This window comes from Eumetopias jubatus, unplaced genomic scaffold (genome assembly GCF_037043125.1).
Source record: "Eumetopias jubatus isolate StellerSeaLion01/CBP00866 unplaced genomic scaffold, mEumJub1_p1.0 scaffold_12, whole genome shotgun sequence".
Taxonomy (NCBI): Eukaryota; Metazoa; Chordata; class Mammalia; order Carnivora; family Otariidae; genus Eumetopias; species Eumetopias jubatus.
The window spans coordinates 40,740,476-40,756,846 of record NW_028274818.1 but is presented as its reverse complement, the minus strand read 5'-3'; the positions used below and the strand labels follow the sequence as shown (position 1 = coordinate 40,756,846).

At 34.5% G+C, this 16,371-nt stretch overlaps 1 protein-coding gene across 2 annotated transcripts in view; it reads right to left on the bottom strand.

Moving 5' to 3' along the window:
• Nucleotides 1-247: 247 nt before the first annotated feature.
• Nucleotides 248-16,371, bottom strand: part of TOR1AIP1 (torsin 1A interacting protein 1) — a 39,777-nt gene continuing 23,653 nt past the window's right edge. Inside the window, exons 8-12 of one of the 2 annotated variants that reach the window (XM_028121501.2) lie at nt 15,504-15,545; nt 14,693-14,761; nt 5,569-5,613; nt 5,148-5,204; nt 248-2,669 (exon numbers count right to left, since the gene is read on the bottom strand). In XM_028121501.2, coding sequence (XP_027977302.1) covers nt 1,876-2,669; nt 5,148-5,204; nt 5,569-5,613; nt 14,693-14,761; nt 15,504-15,545 — 1,007 coding nt within the window. In that variant the 3' untranslated portion in view covers nt 248-1,875. The remainder of the gene's footprint in view (nt 2,670-5,147; nt 5,205-5,568; nt 5,614-14,692; nt 14,762-15,503; nt 15,546-16,371) is intronic. The other variant, XM_028121502.2, reaches the window with a different exon arrangement.

Here is a 16,371-nt window from a genome sequence, read left to right as displayed (position 1 = left end):
AAACACTGCTGTAGATACTTTTGCCAAGTCAGGAAAACCTAAGTTAATTCCAATATAGTGGTAATTCAAATACCAGCATGAAACAGAAAATCATGGTGATTATATTTTTAAACAATGTATTTGTGAATGGCTCCAGTTCTTTGGCCTTTGTTTCTCTTAGCAGAAGTTACTAAAATTGTTCAAGAAAAGTCTAGGATTAACTGGAAAAAAAAAAAGGTTTATGAATCATTAAGTTTACAACACAGAGTACAAATCAAGAAAGTAAATTTATTTAAATTACTAAAATAGCTTCTAAAGTCATTTACAGATCAGCTACTACAATTATTTTTTCTTGAAAGATATAAGTAACATTAATTTCTTTAAAATTATTTTGGTCAGCGAAACATTTAATAAAAACATTTGTTTCTCCATATAATATATGTGTATAAAATAAGCCTTTTCAAAAACTCTTGTTTTAGAATCCTCTATAAATCAGATGGCCTGACTTGTGACAGTCAGGAGCAAATTTCAATAAAGGGTATAAATTTATGAATAGTGGTTGTCCTAGTTGGAAGAAACCAGACCACATTCCACTACGAGGCATGGGATCCTCAAAAGGTAAATGATAAAGCCACTGACTGCCTCTAGTATTCTAAAAACAGTATTTTCACTTAAAAACAAAACAAAACAAAACATGGTAGATCCGGAATCTTAAGATTTTGAGAAAAACAACGGAGGCGACAGATTTTGAGAAAGCTCAGTTACAGAAGCAAAGTGACACTTGAAATGCAACAGTAGTACAGGAATGCACAATAGTACATTTCAACATTCTTCACATATGGTCAAGTTCATTTCCTTTTGGCTTGAGGCACTCTTAATAAAATTTATCACATGCATAGTAAATCTTTACATTTGTCATAAGAGTGACATTAAAGGACTTAGGACTGCACACAGAAAATCAAATCCTTCTTCGACAGTCCAGTACAGACAGTCCTGGCTGACTGATGGTTTAACAATTCCTGCAACTATATTTTCTGAATTCAAAACAAAGGCTTCAGGATATGTCCAAAATAAAATGCTCTGAATTGACCACACCCTTCAGAGTCAAATGAACAAATATGCTAAACCTTGTAATATACATGCTTCAAAATCCTTGGGAGGACCAAAAATTTCCTAAAGGAGAAAAAGGACATGTGAAAAACAAACCCCAACAGAATTCACTGAGAATGGAGTTTATATGGCTATGCCTGAGTGACCTAAGTCTCAGTGGCTTATTTTAAATTTCATCTTGAAGATTTTTTCCCCCCTTTCCTTCCTTATTCCACAATTTCTCTTTTCCCTAGCCCCCTTCTCCTGCCCTCCAAAAACAAAGAAAAAAACAATCCATACACATACTCAGGTGACCTTTCATTACTCTTATTCCTATGAGGGGAAGCTGACTAAGGAACTTGCACCTAAATGATGTAAAAGAACAAAATGGGAAAACCCACAGTTGCATTTAGAGAGCTGCCTTACTAATAGCAAACTCTGTGAAAAATCTAACTTAAAAAATTGAGAGGATTCCTAGGAAGGAGCCCAATCCCCCCCAACCTGGTCTGGTCATACCATAGTAATAATGTTTCAACCCCGAATCTAGAGATCCTCTATGGGACTTGCATGTAATTTATAGTCCTCAGAGATCATTAACACAGATCTCAGTGGAAACAGGGAAATGATTCTCTCAAGTAACAGATACTTAGGTTGAATATATGATTTAGATGTTCTATGTTTACATAAGAACTTAATTTCCTTTAAAAAGAAACCAGTTCTTTCAAAAAGAGCTCTGAATCCCGTCTCTGGCTAGAAAGTCTGAAAAATTCTCAGAACTTGAGACATGATTTTATCGTCTGTCACCCCTTATAAGCAGATGCCACTTTTCAGGGCATTTTCAGGTTGGACAGGCAGGACCAAGTGAGAAATACGGCTCCAGAGCCCACTCAATTTGTCTGGGTCCATATGTTTGCTGGAGTTGGGTGTGTCAGAGTTGGTGAACTTGACTTTGAGGAAATCTCTCACTTTTTCTTCAATTTCCTTTAGGCCTAGACTGGTTCCCAGTGTCTCTTCCTCCAACAAGACAGTCAGGACTAAGGCTACATCTTTGAAGGCTGCATTTTCATGGTCACAATATTTATAGAAGATCAAAGTAGAGCCTGCAGGCAGGGACTCAAAGCGGTGTACCACAGCAGCATTCTGGCCATTCTTAAATCCATTGCTCAGTTCCCAATCTACCTCTTGTTTGACAATATCGCTGTCTTGAGTAGCTTTGCCTGCCCCATCAATCCGGATGGCACGGACACTCCGGAAAGAAGAGTAGGCATCAGCAATTTGTTCGCTCAGACACCTGAGCACTTCTTCAGCATCCCGAGCAGCGGCGAGCAGCAAGATAGCAGGCTGAGGCCGAGGTTGGGAGCTATTAAGATGTTTTTCCAGGAATGTAAGACTCCTTTTCCACAGCTTCTCATCTTGACCTTGATACTTAGTCATTAGTTGTCTCATCTGGTTCTGGAACTCTTGAACAGCAGTGGTTTCTACTTCAGGACTACAAGGGAACAAAAAACTCCAAACGGCCAAAAAAACTATACAAACAGGTAGACACCACCACATCTTGATAAAAGATGCACTTTTGGGTTTTTTGGGTTGTCCAGTCACTTCTGCTCAGGACAGAAAAAAAAAAAACAAAACAGATTCAAATACCCTTTTCTTGGATTCAAGAACAAGTGACTTTTAAAATCAGTACTAATCTTCACAAACATTAAATAAAAGAGGAAGGAATTTAAAGAATGGAGCTGGTAATTTACTTTCTTAAAGAAATGTTCATCACATGTATTTAAGAAAATCTCACGCCCATAGGTTTTAGGTGTATTATAAGTATGCATGTGTCTCTTCAATGTCAAAATGATAAAAAGCCTTAGGGGAAAAAATAGAATTCAAAGATATGAAGTGGCATAAGCAAGTCAGAAATAATATAATTTATAAAGCAAAACTATTATTACTACTACTAATATTTGGGAGGCAAACAATAATAAAAGTCACTTGATAAAATATTTTTAAATTTAGATACCCAGAATTCATACAGCTTATTATCCAGGGTGGAATGTTTCTGAAGTATGTAAAGGGATTGAAAAAGGATGCACTGTAAGTTGAACATCTTCCATATATTATAATAGCTAGCTGTCCCTTTAATTGCACTGATGCCCACCTTTTGTGGAATGCAAGTTAATACCAGTAAAATTGAGTATGCATTTCATCCCTAATTATTATTGGCAATAATGATACCAATTTACATTTATCTAGTGCTTTTCAGTTTTTAAGCACATTGTCACATACCACTTCATTTAATAGGATAGCAACAATACATTTACACCTTCCATTTTATTTGTACTATGGACCTTTTAGAGCAATAGTTCTCAAAGTGTAATTGCTGGGTACCTCAGGATCCTTCCAAGAGGGTCCTTGAGGTTAAAGCTAGTCTCTTAACACCAGGACGTTATCTGACTTTCCCCAGCATGTTGACATTTGCATTGATGGTGCAACGCCATGGTGGGAAAAACAAATGATACCTTAGCATGGACCACAGGGCAGTGCTAATGTAGTCTTTGTATTCACAGCCATGCATTTAAGGCTATCAGTGAAACTGTTTCATAAAGCAGTTAAAATTATTCATCTTATTAAAATTCAACCCTTGAGTATAAATCTCAATAGAGTATATGAAGAACTGGGAAGTATACATAAAGCACTTCTGATACCTATAGCACAGTACAGTTTTCTCAAGGAAAGGAATTTTGTGCAACTCAGTTGAGCTGAACTAGTACTTTTAAGAACAAGTGACAAACTATGGTTAGTCAGACTTGAGTATTTGGCAGACATTTTCTTGAAAATGAACAAAGTGAGTCTGTTGTTTCTAGGAAAACAACTGACAATATTTGTTGCCAATTATAAAATTCACGGTTTAAAGTGAAAATTAGGATTGTGGAAATACTGTATCTGCCACTATAAGCTTGACAGCTCCTAAATCCTTAAAGACTTTTAGAGACATTGGTGGTGATATTAACAAATGTGGTCTTTTTATACTGTATTAGAATGTGTCAGTGAGATTGGTGGTGATTTTAACAAATGTGATCTTTTTATACTGTATTAGAATGTGTCAAAATTTGGAAGATTACAGAACTTAGTGAACCTTTATTTTCCAAATGATCAGTGTATGATATTCCATTCAAAGTACAAGAAAGACCAATGGATTTTAATGTAATAGAACACAAAAAGTTCATTAATTTGGTTTCAGATCTCACATTTTAAGTAACTTGTTGAGTTTTGGATAGTATCAAAAGAGAATATCCAAAATTATCTTTAGACTATTAAAAAATCTGTATTATCTGTATAAAGCTGGATTTTTGTATACACTACAACCAAAATATATTGTAACAGATTGAATACAGAAGCAGATATGAGAATCCAGCTCTATTTTATTAAGCCAGACATTAAAGAGATTAGAAAATACAAGCAATTTGTCACTATTCTTACTAAATTTTTAAAAAATAAATAGGTATTTTTAAAATGTTTCAATTTTAATTTCTAGGTAAACATGGATAGGTATAGCCCATACAAAAAAAAAGCTCTTTTAGGTACTAATTTTGCTAGTAGAAAGTGGTATTGAGACCAAAGTGAGAGTCACTGTGAAGTTATTTTCTTCGTACTCATTCGGGATAATAAATAGGCTTAGAGAATTAAAGAAGCTTGCTGCAAGGCTATAACAGAAGGTTAAGTGGTCCAATCTAATCCAAATACAGGTCTGTGGACTCTAAAACCCATGGTAAACATTACATCATGCAATGTGCCATCTTTCTTTTGACTCAGCAAGGTTCACCTGGTTATTGGTATTAGTAGTTCTGCTTATTAACTTTTACTTTTGGTCGTATGGCTAATTAAGTGAAGGGGAAAACCAGATGTTGTTTCATACAGTTTGTCCTTAAAGAATTTCACTGCTAGTAAAATATATACTTTTTCCTCTTAAGTGCTTAAAATACAATTTTTCAAATAGCATTGTTTATTTGCAGTCAAAAAAATTTAAAACAATTATGAATGACCAATTTTAGAAACTCACTTAATAAAAACTGAATAGGCAAACTTACGTTGGCTGGAGGTTGATGGAGACCAGTTTCCAAGCTCTGATTTCTGACTGCTGTCATCTAATTATAGGAGTAATAAAGACTATCAATTTATGGTTCATAATTTAAGTATTTCCAACAGAGAAAGAAAACACAAATTCCACCAAGAGAATATAAGGCAGAAATCAGCCAGAAATAGAAGAAAAAGTAGAAGATCTAAGTGCCCATTAGACTGACAGCTCCTTGAGACTTAAAGAGTTATTTCTTTCATAATTATTCACAGCATGCCATGGGGTCTAGTATAAAGCATACTCTTAATACATTTGTTTTGTGAGAAAGCCTTAAAGTATTTGACCCAAATTATTTGATGGAACTAGTGAAACTTACGGCACAAAGTTAAGAGAAGAAAATAAGCACAACTAAAAGAAAAGAAAACATGTTATACCATCGGAAAAACTGCCATATATTGAACTCTTGCTTGGTGATGATGCTGTAAGAGGGAAAAAAGGACAAAATATGGATTATGGATTACTGAGCTACCTGGATAAGGGGTTTTAAGGTAAAATGCAATGTTAATCCTATTCTCTACCTCAGACTGATACAAATATTTATTCTGGTGCCTCTGATCATTTCAAATATCAGTAATATTTTTTTAATTATATTAAAAACTCTTCACCATTTCTATTAATAGACAATTCTGTTTTATTTAGGTTTGTGGTTAAACCACAGATTTCAAAAATAATTTTCTCTCATGACTCCACCAAATCTCTATTTCTATCATTATTCTAGCAAACAAAAACTATCCTAACTCTTTACTTTTCCCCTCCATCCTTCTTGGCATGACCACAGATTTTAACATAAAAGAAAGAAGAAATTGAAGGACAGGGTTCAGAAGGTGGAGAGGCTGAATTACTAATTCGTATGACCTACTTTTACCAATACTGCCATGTATTATTTGCCTGGAGTTTTATAACTTATGTATCTATAAATGACCTTCCTGGTGTTTAGCAAGAGCTTTCATTTGAGAAACACTAGACTAAACTAGAGGTGTAAAATTAGCACTGCTAAGATATAAAAATAGTCTTATTTTTGGTCATATGATAAAAAAAACCTCAAATGAAACAAAATGACATCAACCTTCATTCTAAAGGCATACTGTTTTACAATTACTGGTTTAGCCTAAGAAATTACATTATTTAGAAACTTCTAAGTTAGGTCACCAAAGTTAACAAGTATATTACTAAAACAAACAAATTCCATCAAGTGATGTTTATCTTGAATACTTTATTCTATGGTGCAAAGATCAAATGAAATAATATATGATATTATAATAATACATAACTACAATAATATAAAACTATAATACTGTAATTATTAAAATTAAATTATTATAAAACTAAAAATACTGTAAATTATAAAAAGATCAAATGAGGTAATTTTTTATGTAACACCTAACTACAATATATAACTATAATAATACATACTATACTTATCATGTAACATTAGTTATAGTTATTATGTAACAAATGTAATATTTACATAACTCAGAAAACATTTTAAATTTTAAAATTAAATTAAGAAAATAATCCCATTTACAATAGTATCAAAAAGAATAAGATATTTAGGAATAAACTTAACCAAGGAGGTGAAAGACTTGTACACTGAAAACTATAAAACACCAATAAAAAATTAAAGCAGACACAACTAAATGGAAAGATACCCGCGTTTGTGGATTGGAGAATTAATATTCTTATAATGTCTATACTACCCAAAGCCATCTACAGATTCAGTACAATCCCGATCAAAACTCCAATGGCAAAACTCCAGAAATAGAAAACAATCCTAAAATGTGTATGGAAACACACATTCCATAAGATTCCAAACAGTCAAAGAAATTTTGAATAAGAAGAACAAAGCTGGAGGCATCACACTTACTGACTTCAAAATACTTTATAAAGCTAGAGTAATCAAAACAGTATGGTACTGGCATAAAAAAAGACATAGAGACCAACGGAAGAGAAGAGAGTTCAGAAATAAATCCATGCAGATATGGTCAGCTGATCCCTAACAAGGGTACCAAGAAAAAACAATGGGGAAAGGACAGTATCCTGAATAAATGGTGCTGGGAAAACTGGATATCCACAAGCAAAAGAATGAAATTGGACTCATACCATATACAAAAAATCAAAATGGATTAAAGACTTAAGCATAAGAACCAAAAGTATAGGGGGTGCCTTGATGGCTCAGTTGAGGAGCGTGTGACAATTGATTTTGGGGTCATGAGTTCGAGCCCCATGCTGGGTGTGGAGATTGCTTAAATAAATAAAACAAAACAAACAAACAAAAAAGAAAACCCAAACGATAAAACTCCCAGATGAAAACACAGGGAAAAAGCTTCCTGATACTGGTCTTGGCAATGATTTCTCGTATATGACACCAAGAACACAGGCAACAAAAGCAAAAACAGACCATGGGATTACAGCACACTTAAAAAACATGATGAGCTACATGATCAAAATCATAGTAAGATTCACCTCACACCTGTTAAGATGGCTATTATCCAAAAAACCAGAGCAAGTTATGTACAGAGGATATAGAGAAAAGGGAACCCCTGTACACTGTAGGGAGGAATTTAAACTGCGATAGCCACTATGGAAAAGAGTATGAAGGCTCCTCAGAAACTGAAGAATGAAACTACCATATGATCCAGCAATCCCACTTTTGGATATATACCCAAAGGAAATGAAATTAGGATCTTGAAGAGATATCCGTGTGCCCATGTTCACTGCAGTAATATTCACAATAGCCAAGACATGGAAGCAACCTAAATGTCTGGTGATGGACGAATGGATAAAAAAATGTGGCATACACAGTTAATCCTTGAAAAATATAGGTTTGAACTGTGAAGGTCCACTTACATGTGGATTTTTTTTTTTTTAAGATTTTATTGATTTATTTGAAAGAGAGAGACAGCAACAGAGAGCACAAGCAGGGAGGAGAGGGAGAAGCAGGCTCCCTGCTGAGTAGGGAGCCCAATGTGGGGCTTGATCCCAGGACCCTGGGATCATGACCTGAGCCCAAGGCGACGCTTAACTGACTGAGCCACCCAGGCGCCCCTATATGTGGATTTTTAAAAATAAATACATTGGAAAATTTTTTAAGATTTGCAACAATTTGAAAAACCTCATAGTCGAATTGCATAGCCTAGAAATATTTTAAAATATTAAGAAAAAGTTAGGGATTTCATGAATGCATAAAATATATATAGATACTATTTTATCATTTGCTACCATAAAATACACACAAACTACAAAAAGTTAAAATTTATCAGAATTTACGCATACAGACTGAACATGGTGCCATTCGCAGCTGAAAGAAACGTAAACAAACATAAAGATGCAGTATTAAATAATAACTGCATAGAATTAACAGTAGTATATACATGCCATAGTTGTTACAGAAAGAGCCATCAAACCCAAAACAATAAATTCCTGGAGAAAACTGTGTCCAAATGTGTATGACCTCACAGGATTTACAAAACAGCCAATCAAAGAAATCATGAAAGAGATCATGATTATGGCAAAAAAGGTAGGGGGTGAAGGGTTTCAAGATATGGATCTTAGATTTCAAGATATACTAAAAAGCTGTAGTAATCAAAACAGTATGGTACTGACACAAAAACACACATATAGCCCAGAAATAAACTCATGATTATATAGTCATTCTTCGACAAAGGAGGCAAGAATATGCAACGGGAAAAAGTCTCTTCAACAAACAGCGTTGGGGAAACTGGACAGCTACATGCAAAAGAATAAAACTGGACCACTTTCTCATACCATATACAAAAATAAGTTCAAAATGAATTAAGGACCTAAATATAAGAGCTGACACCATAAAAATCCTAAGAAAGAGCACAGGCAGTAACGTCTCTGACATTGGCCGTAGCAACATTTTTTTCTAGATAGGTCTCCTGAGGCAAGGGAAACAAAAGCAAAAATAAATTATTGGGACTCCACCAAAATAAAAAGCTTCTGCACAGCAAAGGAAATCATCAACCTACAGAATAAGGGAAAATATTTGTAAATGACATATTTGATAAAGGATTAGTATCCAAAACAGAGAAAGAACTTCTACAACTCAACACACACAAAAACAAATAATCCAACTAAAAATGGGAGACATGAACTAGATATTTCTATAAAGAAGACACACAGATGGTAAACAGACACATGAAAAGATGCTCAGTATCACTCATCATTAAGAAAATGCAAAGCAAAACCACAATGAGGTATTACCTCACACCTGTCAGAATGGTGAAAATAAAAAACACAAGAAGCAAGTGTTGGCACAGATGTGGAGAAAAATAATCCTCACTGAACTGATGGTAGGAATGCAAACTGATGCAGCCACTGTGGAAAACAGTATGGAGGTTCCTCCAAAAATTAAAAATAGAACTACCCTATGATCCAGTAATTCCACTATTGGGTATTTACCCAAAGAATATGAAAACACAAATTTGAAAAGATACACGTACCGCTATGTTTACTGCAGCGTTATTTACAATAGCCAAATTATGGAAGCAATCTAAGTGTCCATTGATAGATGAATGGATAAAGAAGATGTGGTATATATGTGTGTGTGTGTGTTTGTGTGTAAAAGAATGAAATCTTGCCATCTGCACAACATGGATGAATCTAGAGGGTGCAATGCTAAGTGAAATAAATAAGTCAGTCGGAGAAAGACAAATACCATATGACTTCACTCATATGTGGAATTTAACAAAGAAAGCAAACAAAGAAAAAAGGACAAACAAAAAACCAGACTCTTAAATACAGAGAACAAACTGATGGTTACCAAAGGGGAGGTTGGTGGGGGTATGGGTGAAATAGGTGAAGGGGATTAAGAGCACACTTACTGTGATAAGCTCTGAGTAACTGCTGAGTCACTATACTGTACATGTGAAACTAATATCACACTGTATTTTAATTATACTGGAATTAAAAAAAAAGATAACGAATCTTAGAGAAACTTAAGAGCAAATAGACACAGCAGAGGAATTAAAAGACCATGACTTGATGGAGATGAGCGCTCCCACACTGAGGAAGAAGGCAGAAGACCTAGAAGAAGTGCCAGAAAACAAACCGACATTAGACAATTTGGCAGAAGGGTTCCAATTATTCAAGACTGCCTTCTACTTCTTTTACGACATGGACCCTTTTATGATAGAGGCACTAAAACTAAAGGAAATGGTGGAAGAAAGTTGGTACCATATAGACACATTTTTCGAGACATGAGAAGGCAACAAAGTCAGACAGAAATTACGTATTTTGGAATGTGCCTGCCTCCCCTTCCACATTCTCCACCTTTTCAGCCTCTGCCACCCTTAAGACAGCAAGACCAACCCTCCATCTTCCTCCTCAGCCTACTCAATACAAAGAAGATGAGGTTGAAGACCTTTATGATGATGCACTTCCACCTAATGAACAGTAAATAACCATCATGCTGTACAGTTAATGAGCTTATCTGCTGGATGTGTATGAGTGTCTTTGTGTGAAAATCTAATTAACTGTACGGCAAGAACTGTAGACGTTTTTGTGTCATCATCTTCTCCTAAGTCCTCACTGTGTAGAACACTGTGTACAAGACTTGTATGGAAGAGGATAGCCTACCCTTACATAGGTATGAGATGAGTGATACTTAATATAAAATTAATAATGTCAGTTTTCTTACTGTTTCATTACTTTGCTTTCAGGGAAATAGGATACTGTATACCTCTCTCTCTAGTAACTGGAGAAACTGCCTATTGGCCTATCTTCACAGGTAAAAAATTTTTTTTAAGTAACAATGTTTCCAATACTGTATTATGAATATGACTGTAATACTGTATGCTATAGAAATTTTATAATGATCTATTTATTAGTGTATAGGTTAGGCTACTATGAAGCAATCAATTATACTAGGCTACCATAAAACAACCATAATGCCACTTCTTCATTGTCAATTTATGAATCATTATACCTGTAAATAAATACAAATTTCTTTTTCATATTATCTTCTCATTTTTAATGGTTGCTGTCAATAACACATATAAAATCTACAATTGTTTTGCATCACGTAAGACAATAGAGTTGTAGTTCTGACAGACAATTCATTTTATGAGGAATCTAAAATAGACAAATTCACAGAAGCGGAGAGTAGAATGGTGGTTGCTGGGGGCGGGGAAGGGTAAATGAGGAGGTATTAAAGGGTACAAAGTTTCGGTTATAGAAGATGAGTAAGTCCTAGAAATCTACTGTAAAGCATAGTACCTAGAGTTAACAATACTGTACTGTATATTTAAAAATTTGCCAAGAGGGAAGATCTTATGTTAAGTGCTCTTATCATACACACACATAATAATAAATGAAGAGGGTGGGAGGAAATTTTTGGAGGTGATATGCTTATGGCATAGTTTCCCAGATAGTCATGTTTCCCAGATGTATACTTATCTCCAAGCACATTGAGTTGTATACATTAAATGCATGCCAACCATACTTTGATAAAATGACTAAAAAAGTTATTATATGAGGATGGCAAGTAGAGGAGCCTGCAGTGAAAGAGCATGTGAAACATAATACAATTGTCTTAGAAAAAAAAATCCATCAAGATAATGTTTATCTTGAATATTTTACTCCACGGTTGCAAAGTTCAAATGAGATAATATATAAAAATTCTGTTAAGTGCTCTTCTATGATGATTTTAATGAGGAAGGATAGCTAAATAAGTTATTATATAACATGTAGTATTTATAAAATTCACAAAACACAAACTTAGCAAGGTATCTACTGCTCAGGCAGAGCATTCTCTAAGATAATCTCTATCCCTCTTATTAAAAATGTTATTAGAAATAGAGACAGAAATTCCTTAAAAACACAAACAAAAGATAAAACTCAAGATTTTCCAGTTTGAAGACTATGATAACAATCAATCACTCTATAAAAGTCAAGAGCAGAGGGCATGAATCTTTCAGAGTAGTTATTATTGATTATTACACAATATATTGTTAACAATAAACACTAGTAATTTTTCATTTGTTATTTAGACTTAAACTAATTAGAATAACTTAATTATAGGCACTATTGTCTCTACTTTAAAGGTAAGAAAATTGAGGTTCACAAAGGTTAAGTAGCTTTACCAAGATCACTCAATTACTAAGTAGAAGAGGTTGGGACTGGAGCTCTAACTCCAAACTCTTTTTCGTGTCTCTGCACTACTTTTAGAGATAGGTTCCAAAGCACATATATTGATGAAGCACTGACTCAGAAGTCTGACCTCTCCATAGAAACTCTTCCCTATTCTCACTGTTTTATCACCTGGGAAACAGGAAAAATAAAGACAGTGGTACCATCTTCCCCTAAAGGTTAGGACACAGGCAGAAACCCAAACTGGGACCTGTCTACCCAGGAAACTGGTGCTAACACGGGATAACAATAAGGATCTAAAATTCCACGTTCTTGAACACCTAAATCTAAATATTAATTTTTTCTCACTAAAGCAGGCAGAAATGTAAACTTAATGAAATATGAAATTCAGAATGCTAAGCAACCAATTTTTTTAAATGGTCTTGGATTGAAAAGGAATCTGTAAGGCTGTATGACAATCACTGCAGTCTTCCACTTTTATTGAAAATATTTTCTTCATGTTCACTGTTCTTATCTTAAAGTCCTCATGTGGTTAAAGGTCTAAAAAATTCTGTTATCTGCACCTTACTGCACAAACTTCTGGTATATAATTTCTATATGACTCTCAAAACTATATATGGTAGATGGCTATTAATCAGTATACCCATTGTTTAAGCCATAATAAGTGCACTAAGTTAAGACAAAGTAGGGATGCAAAAAGATAAAGTACTAAGACTTAGCTATCAATTTAGCAACTAAAAAGATCTACTTCTACATTCCAATCAGATCTTTAATGTAATTATTTTCCCTTCTGCATTACATTTGCACAGTGTCTTATCAGAGGGAATAAAAATTATACAAACATTTTTTGGTAACAATGTGTACTACACTTCACTTACTTGGGAGAAATGTATCTGCTATAAATTACCCAGAATATATAGTTAAGAGTCAAGAAACAGCATAACAAGTCCCAGAGATTTACATAGTGTATATACTTAAACTCATCCATTTTTACTTCTAAGAGTATATATCTCAGATCTATAAAGTAAGTTTTAATTTTTTTTTTTTTTTTTTTTAGAGAAAGAGAGAGAGGGAGGGAGAGAGAGGGGGCGGGGAGGAGCAGAGGGAGAGAGAGAAGCAGGCTCCATACCCAGCATGGAGCCTGACGTGGGGCTTGATCTCATAACCCTGAGATCATGACCTGAGCCAAACAGTCAGACCCTTAACAAGCCACTTAGGTGCCCCACAGGTTTTAATTTTTGATACTTGCTATAAACATAACCCTAGTAAGCTAAATAATGAATATTTGCCTTCCTAATTATAATAGGTCAGAAAGAGCAAACTGCAAGAAGAAATGGTTTTCTGATAGCAAGGCACATACAATAATAAGGAATGACAGGCAACAATAAAGCAAGGACAGAATGTTATTTCAGTTTTAGACAGCTGAAGAACTCACATGTGGGATAAAACTTGACTGGTGGGAAAGAATGAACTGTGACCATGGAAAAACAAAGCCACAGAGGTTCGTTTACCACAAGGTAATCTTGTCCTGTTACAGTTCGTCATTTCCTTTTCTTTTCTTTTTTTGTTAAGATTTTATTTTTAAGTAATCTCTACATCCAACATGGGGCTTTATCTCACAACCCCGAGATCAAGAGTCACACACTCCACCGACTGAGCCAGCCAGGAGCCCCCCTACAGTTTGTCATTTCTTGAGCAAGAGATATGTGATGGGGATTTTTACATTATCTAAATAAAAGTAAGGGAGTACCTAATGACTTTGAGATTTATTGTGGTTAGATGAATAAAGAAGGGATAAAACGTTAAGGGTGAGTTAGTATTTTTTTTTAGCATAGTCAAGATTTAATGTGGACACAACTACAGAAATTATGACAGACACTGAATTCAAAGCATGATTATTTCATCACATCTATCTATGGTATTTCTCAAATTCTGTGACATTTAATCCACCCTAAACCTAAACATGAATATACTACTTGTAGGTTTCAACCTTTATTACTTCATATAATGGGCAGGCAGAGTTGCTCTAAGTGGTTATTTAAATAAAAGTAAACAAAGTCCGCTACAAATAAAAAACAGGTGCTGTCAAGAGAGTAGAATTTCATGATCATGTACAGACTGGACTGCTGCTAGATAGAGCTGACAATTTTTTAAGTCTAGACCCATCATCCGCAGGCTTTCTCACACCACTATTTACACTTTACATCCAGACCATCTCCTGCTCCTCCAAGCAGATGGAAATAACTAGTAATCATAGCTGTTCTTTATTAATGAAATTACAGTCAAAATGCCTATCTGAAGAACTAAATATTTTTGTATGTTGAACAATAAAGAAAAACAGCAAATAAACTTAAAATTACTTCAATAGGTAGAGATTTATCAACTTACTTTGCATCCTAGCCCTTATTCTTGTGGTTTGTTCAAGCCATTCCTGAGGTTTTTTTTGATATCCCGAGCCTGAAGCAAATACATATATCAAAATATCATTTCACATACTTTGAAAATGTATACCATACAAATTTACAAGGTAAATTTATCAGAAAGGCAAGACAAATTTGGGGAGGAAAACAACAAAAGCAACAGGTTCAGAAGTAAAAGATAATGTTAAAGGACCATTCCATGAAGGATGAACCACTTACAGCAAAATAGGCAGCAAATAAATATATAATCATCTAATAGACAAAACTATGTACAAGTCCTTTGTTCTGGTCTGAGAATGACTGAACTCAATAATACTTGAACTTGATTTCAATATTAGGAAGAAAAAGTTAACCATTTATTCTTTTTTTTTTAAAAGATTTTATTTATTCACTTGAAACACAGAGATAACAGAGAGAGAGAGAGAAGAGAGAGAGCATGAGCAGGGAGAGAGGCAGAGGGAGAAGCAGGCTCCCTGCTGAGCCAGGAGCCTGACGCGGGCCTTGATCCCAGGACCCTGGGATCACAACCTGAGCCGAAGGCAGACATCCAACCATCTGAGCCACCCAGGCGCCCAACCATTTATTCTTGTAAGTAAGTTACTTTAGGTAAAATAGTCCTAAACACATTTCCACATCACAGAATAATTACACATTTGGTACCAATGTGTGGTGAGATTAAAAGGCAAAGAGGGTAAAATAACTTGAAACCCTATTCAAATCCAAATTTGACAAAGTCAGAATTACTTGACTGATAAAAGAACAGACAACCAACCACTTACTTAGCACAGAAGGTTGCTTATCAAGAGTTATGAAGTCTCGACCTAAAACACAAAACAAAGATAAGGTCATACAATACTTGGAAATAAGAACAGTGAAGATATTCCATAGATATTCTACTTGTATAATATGGATACTATAAACCAAAAAAATCCCCACAAAAATCAAACCCTTCTTTCATCAGTCCCAAACATGCAATATATCCATTTTTTCCCTTTTCTAAACTTCCAAAGTATTCAAGAATTGGATAATAAGAAGTCAACTTTAGGATCAATACCATCAAAATAATGGCTGCAGGTACTGAATGCTTACCAGGTATGAAGTATAATTTTACTTAATTCTCAAACTTTATGTGGTTGATATACCATTATCCCTATTTACAAATCAGGACACTGAAACTGAAACTGATCATTTCCCCAAGATTACATATCTAGAGGTAGTAGGGCTGAGATATAAACCCAGGCAGTCCATATATGTTAATATATAGTATGTTAGCAATGTGAGCATTACAAAGTAGTTATGAAGAGAAAGATGCTATTTTTTGTTTTGGGATGGTATCTAACAACTGTAAAATGATATAATGGGACGATTAGAAATGATATTTCAAACAATTATAACAAAGTAAATTTCCAAATCTGCCCTAAAGAAATGAGTTATTTCTACCCATTGTTACAAGTGTCACTGTAAATTTTTCAATTTTCTTCTGTATACAAATGCAATATATGCTAGCTGTAAAAGAAATAAAACATTCTAGAAACGTGTAACTTAAAAATTCATAAGTATTTATTAAGTGCCTACTATGTGCAGGAATACCATGGTGAATTAGACTTATGAATATTCCTTTAGATTTGTTTTCAGTCTATACCAACA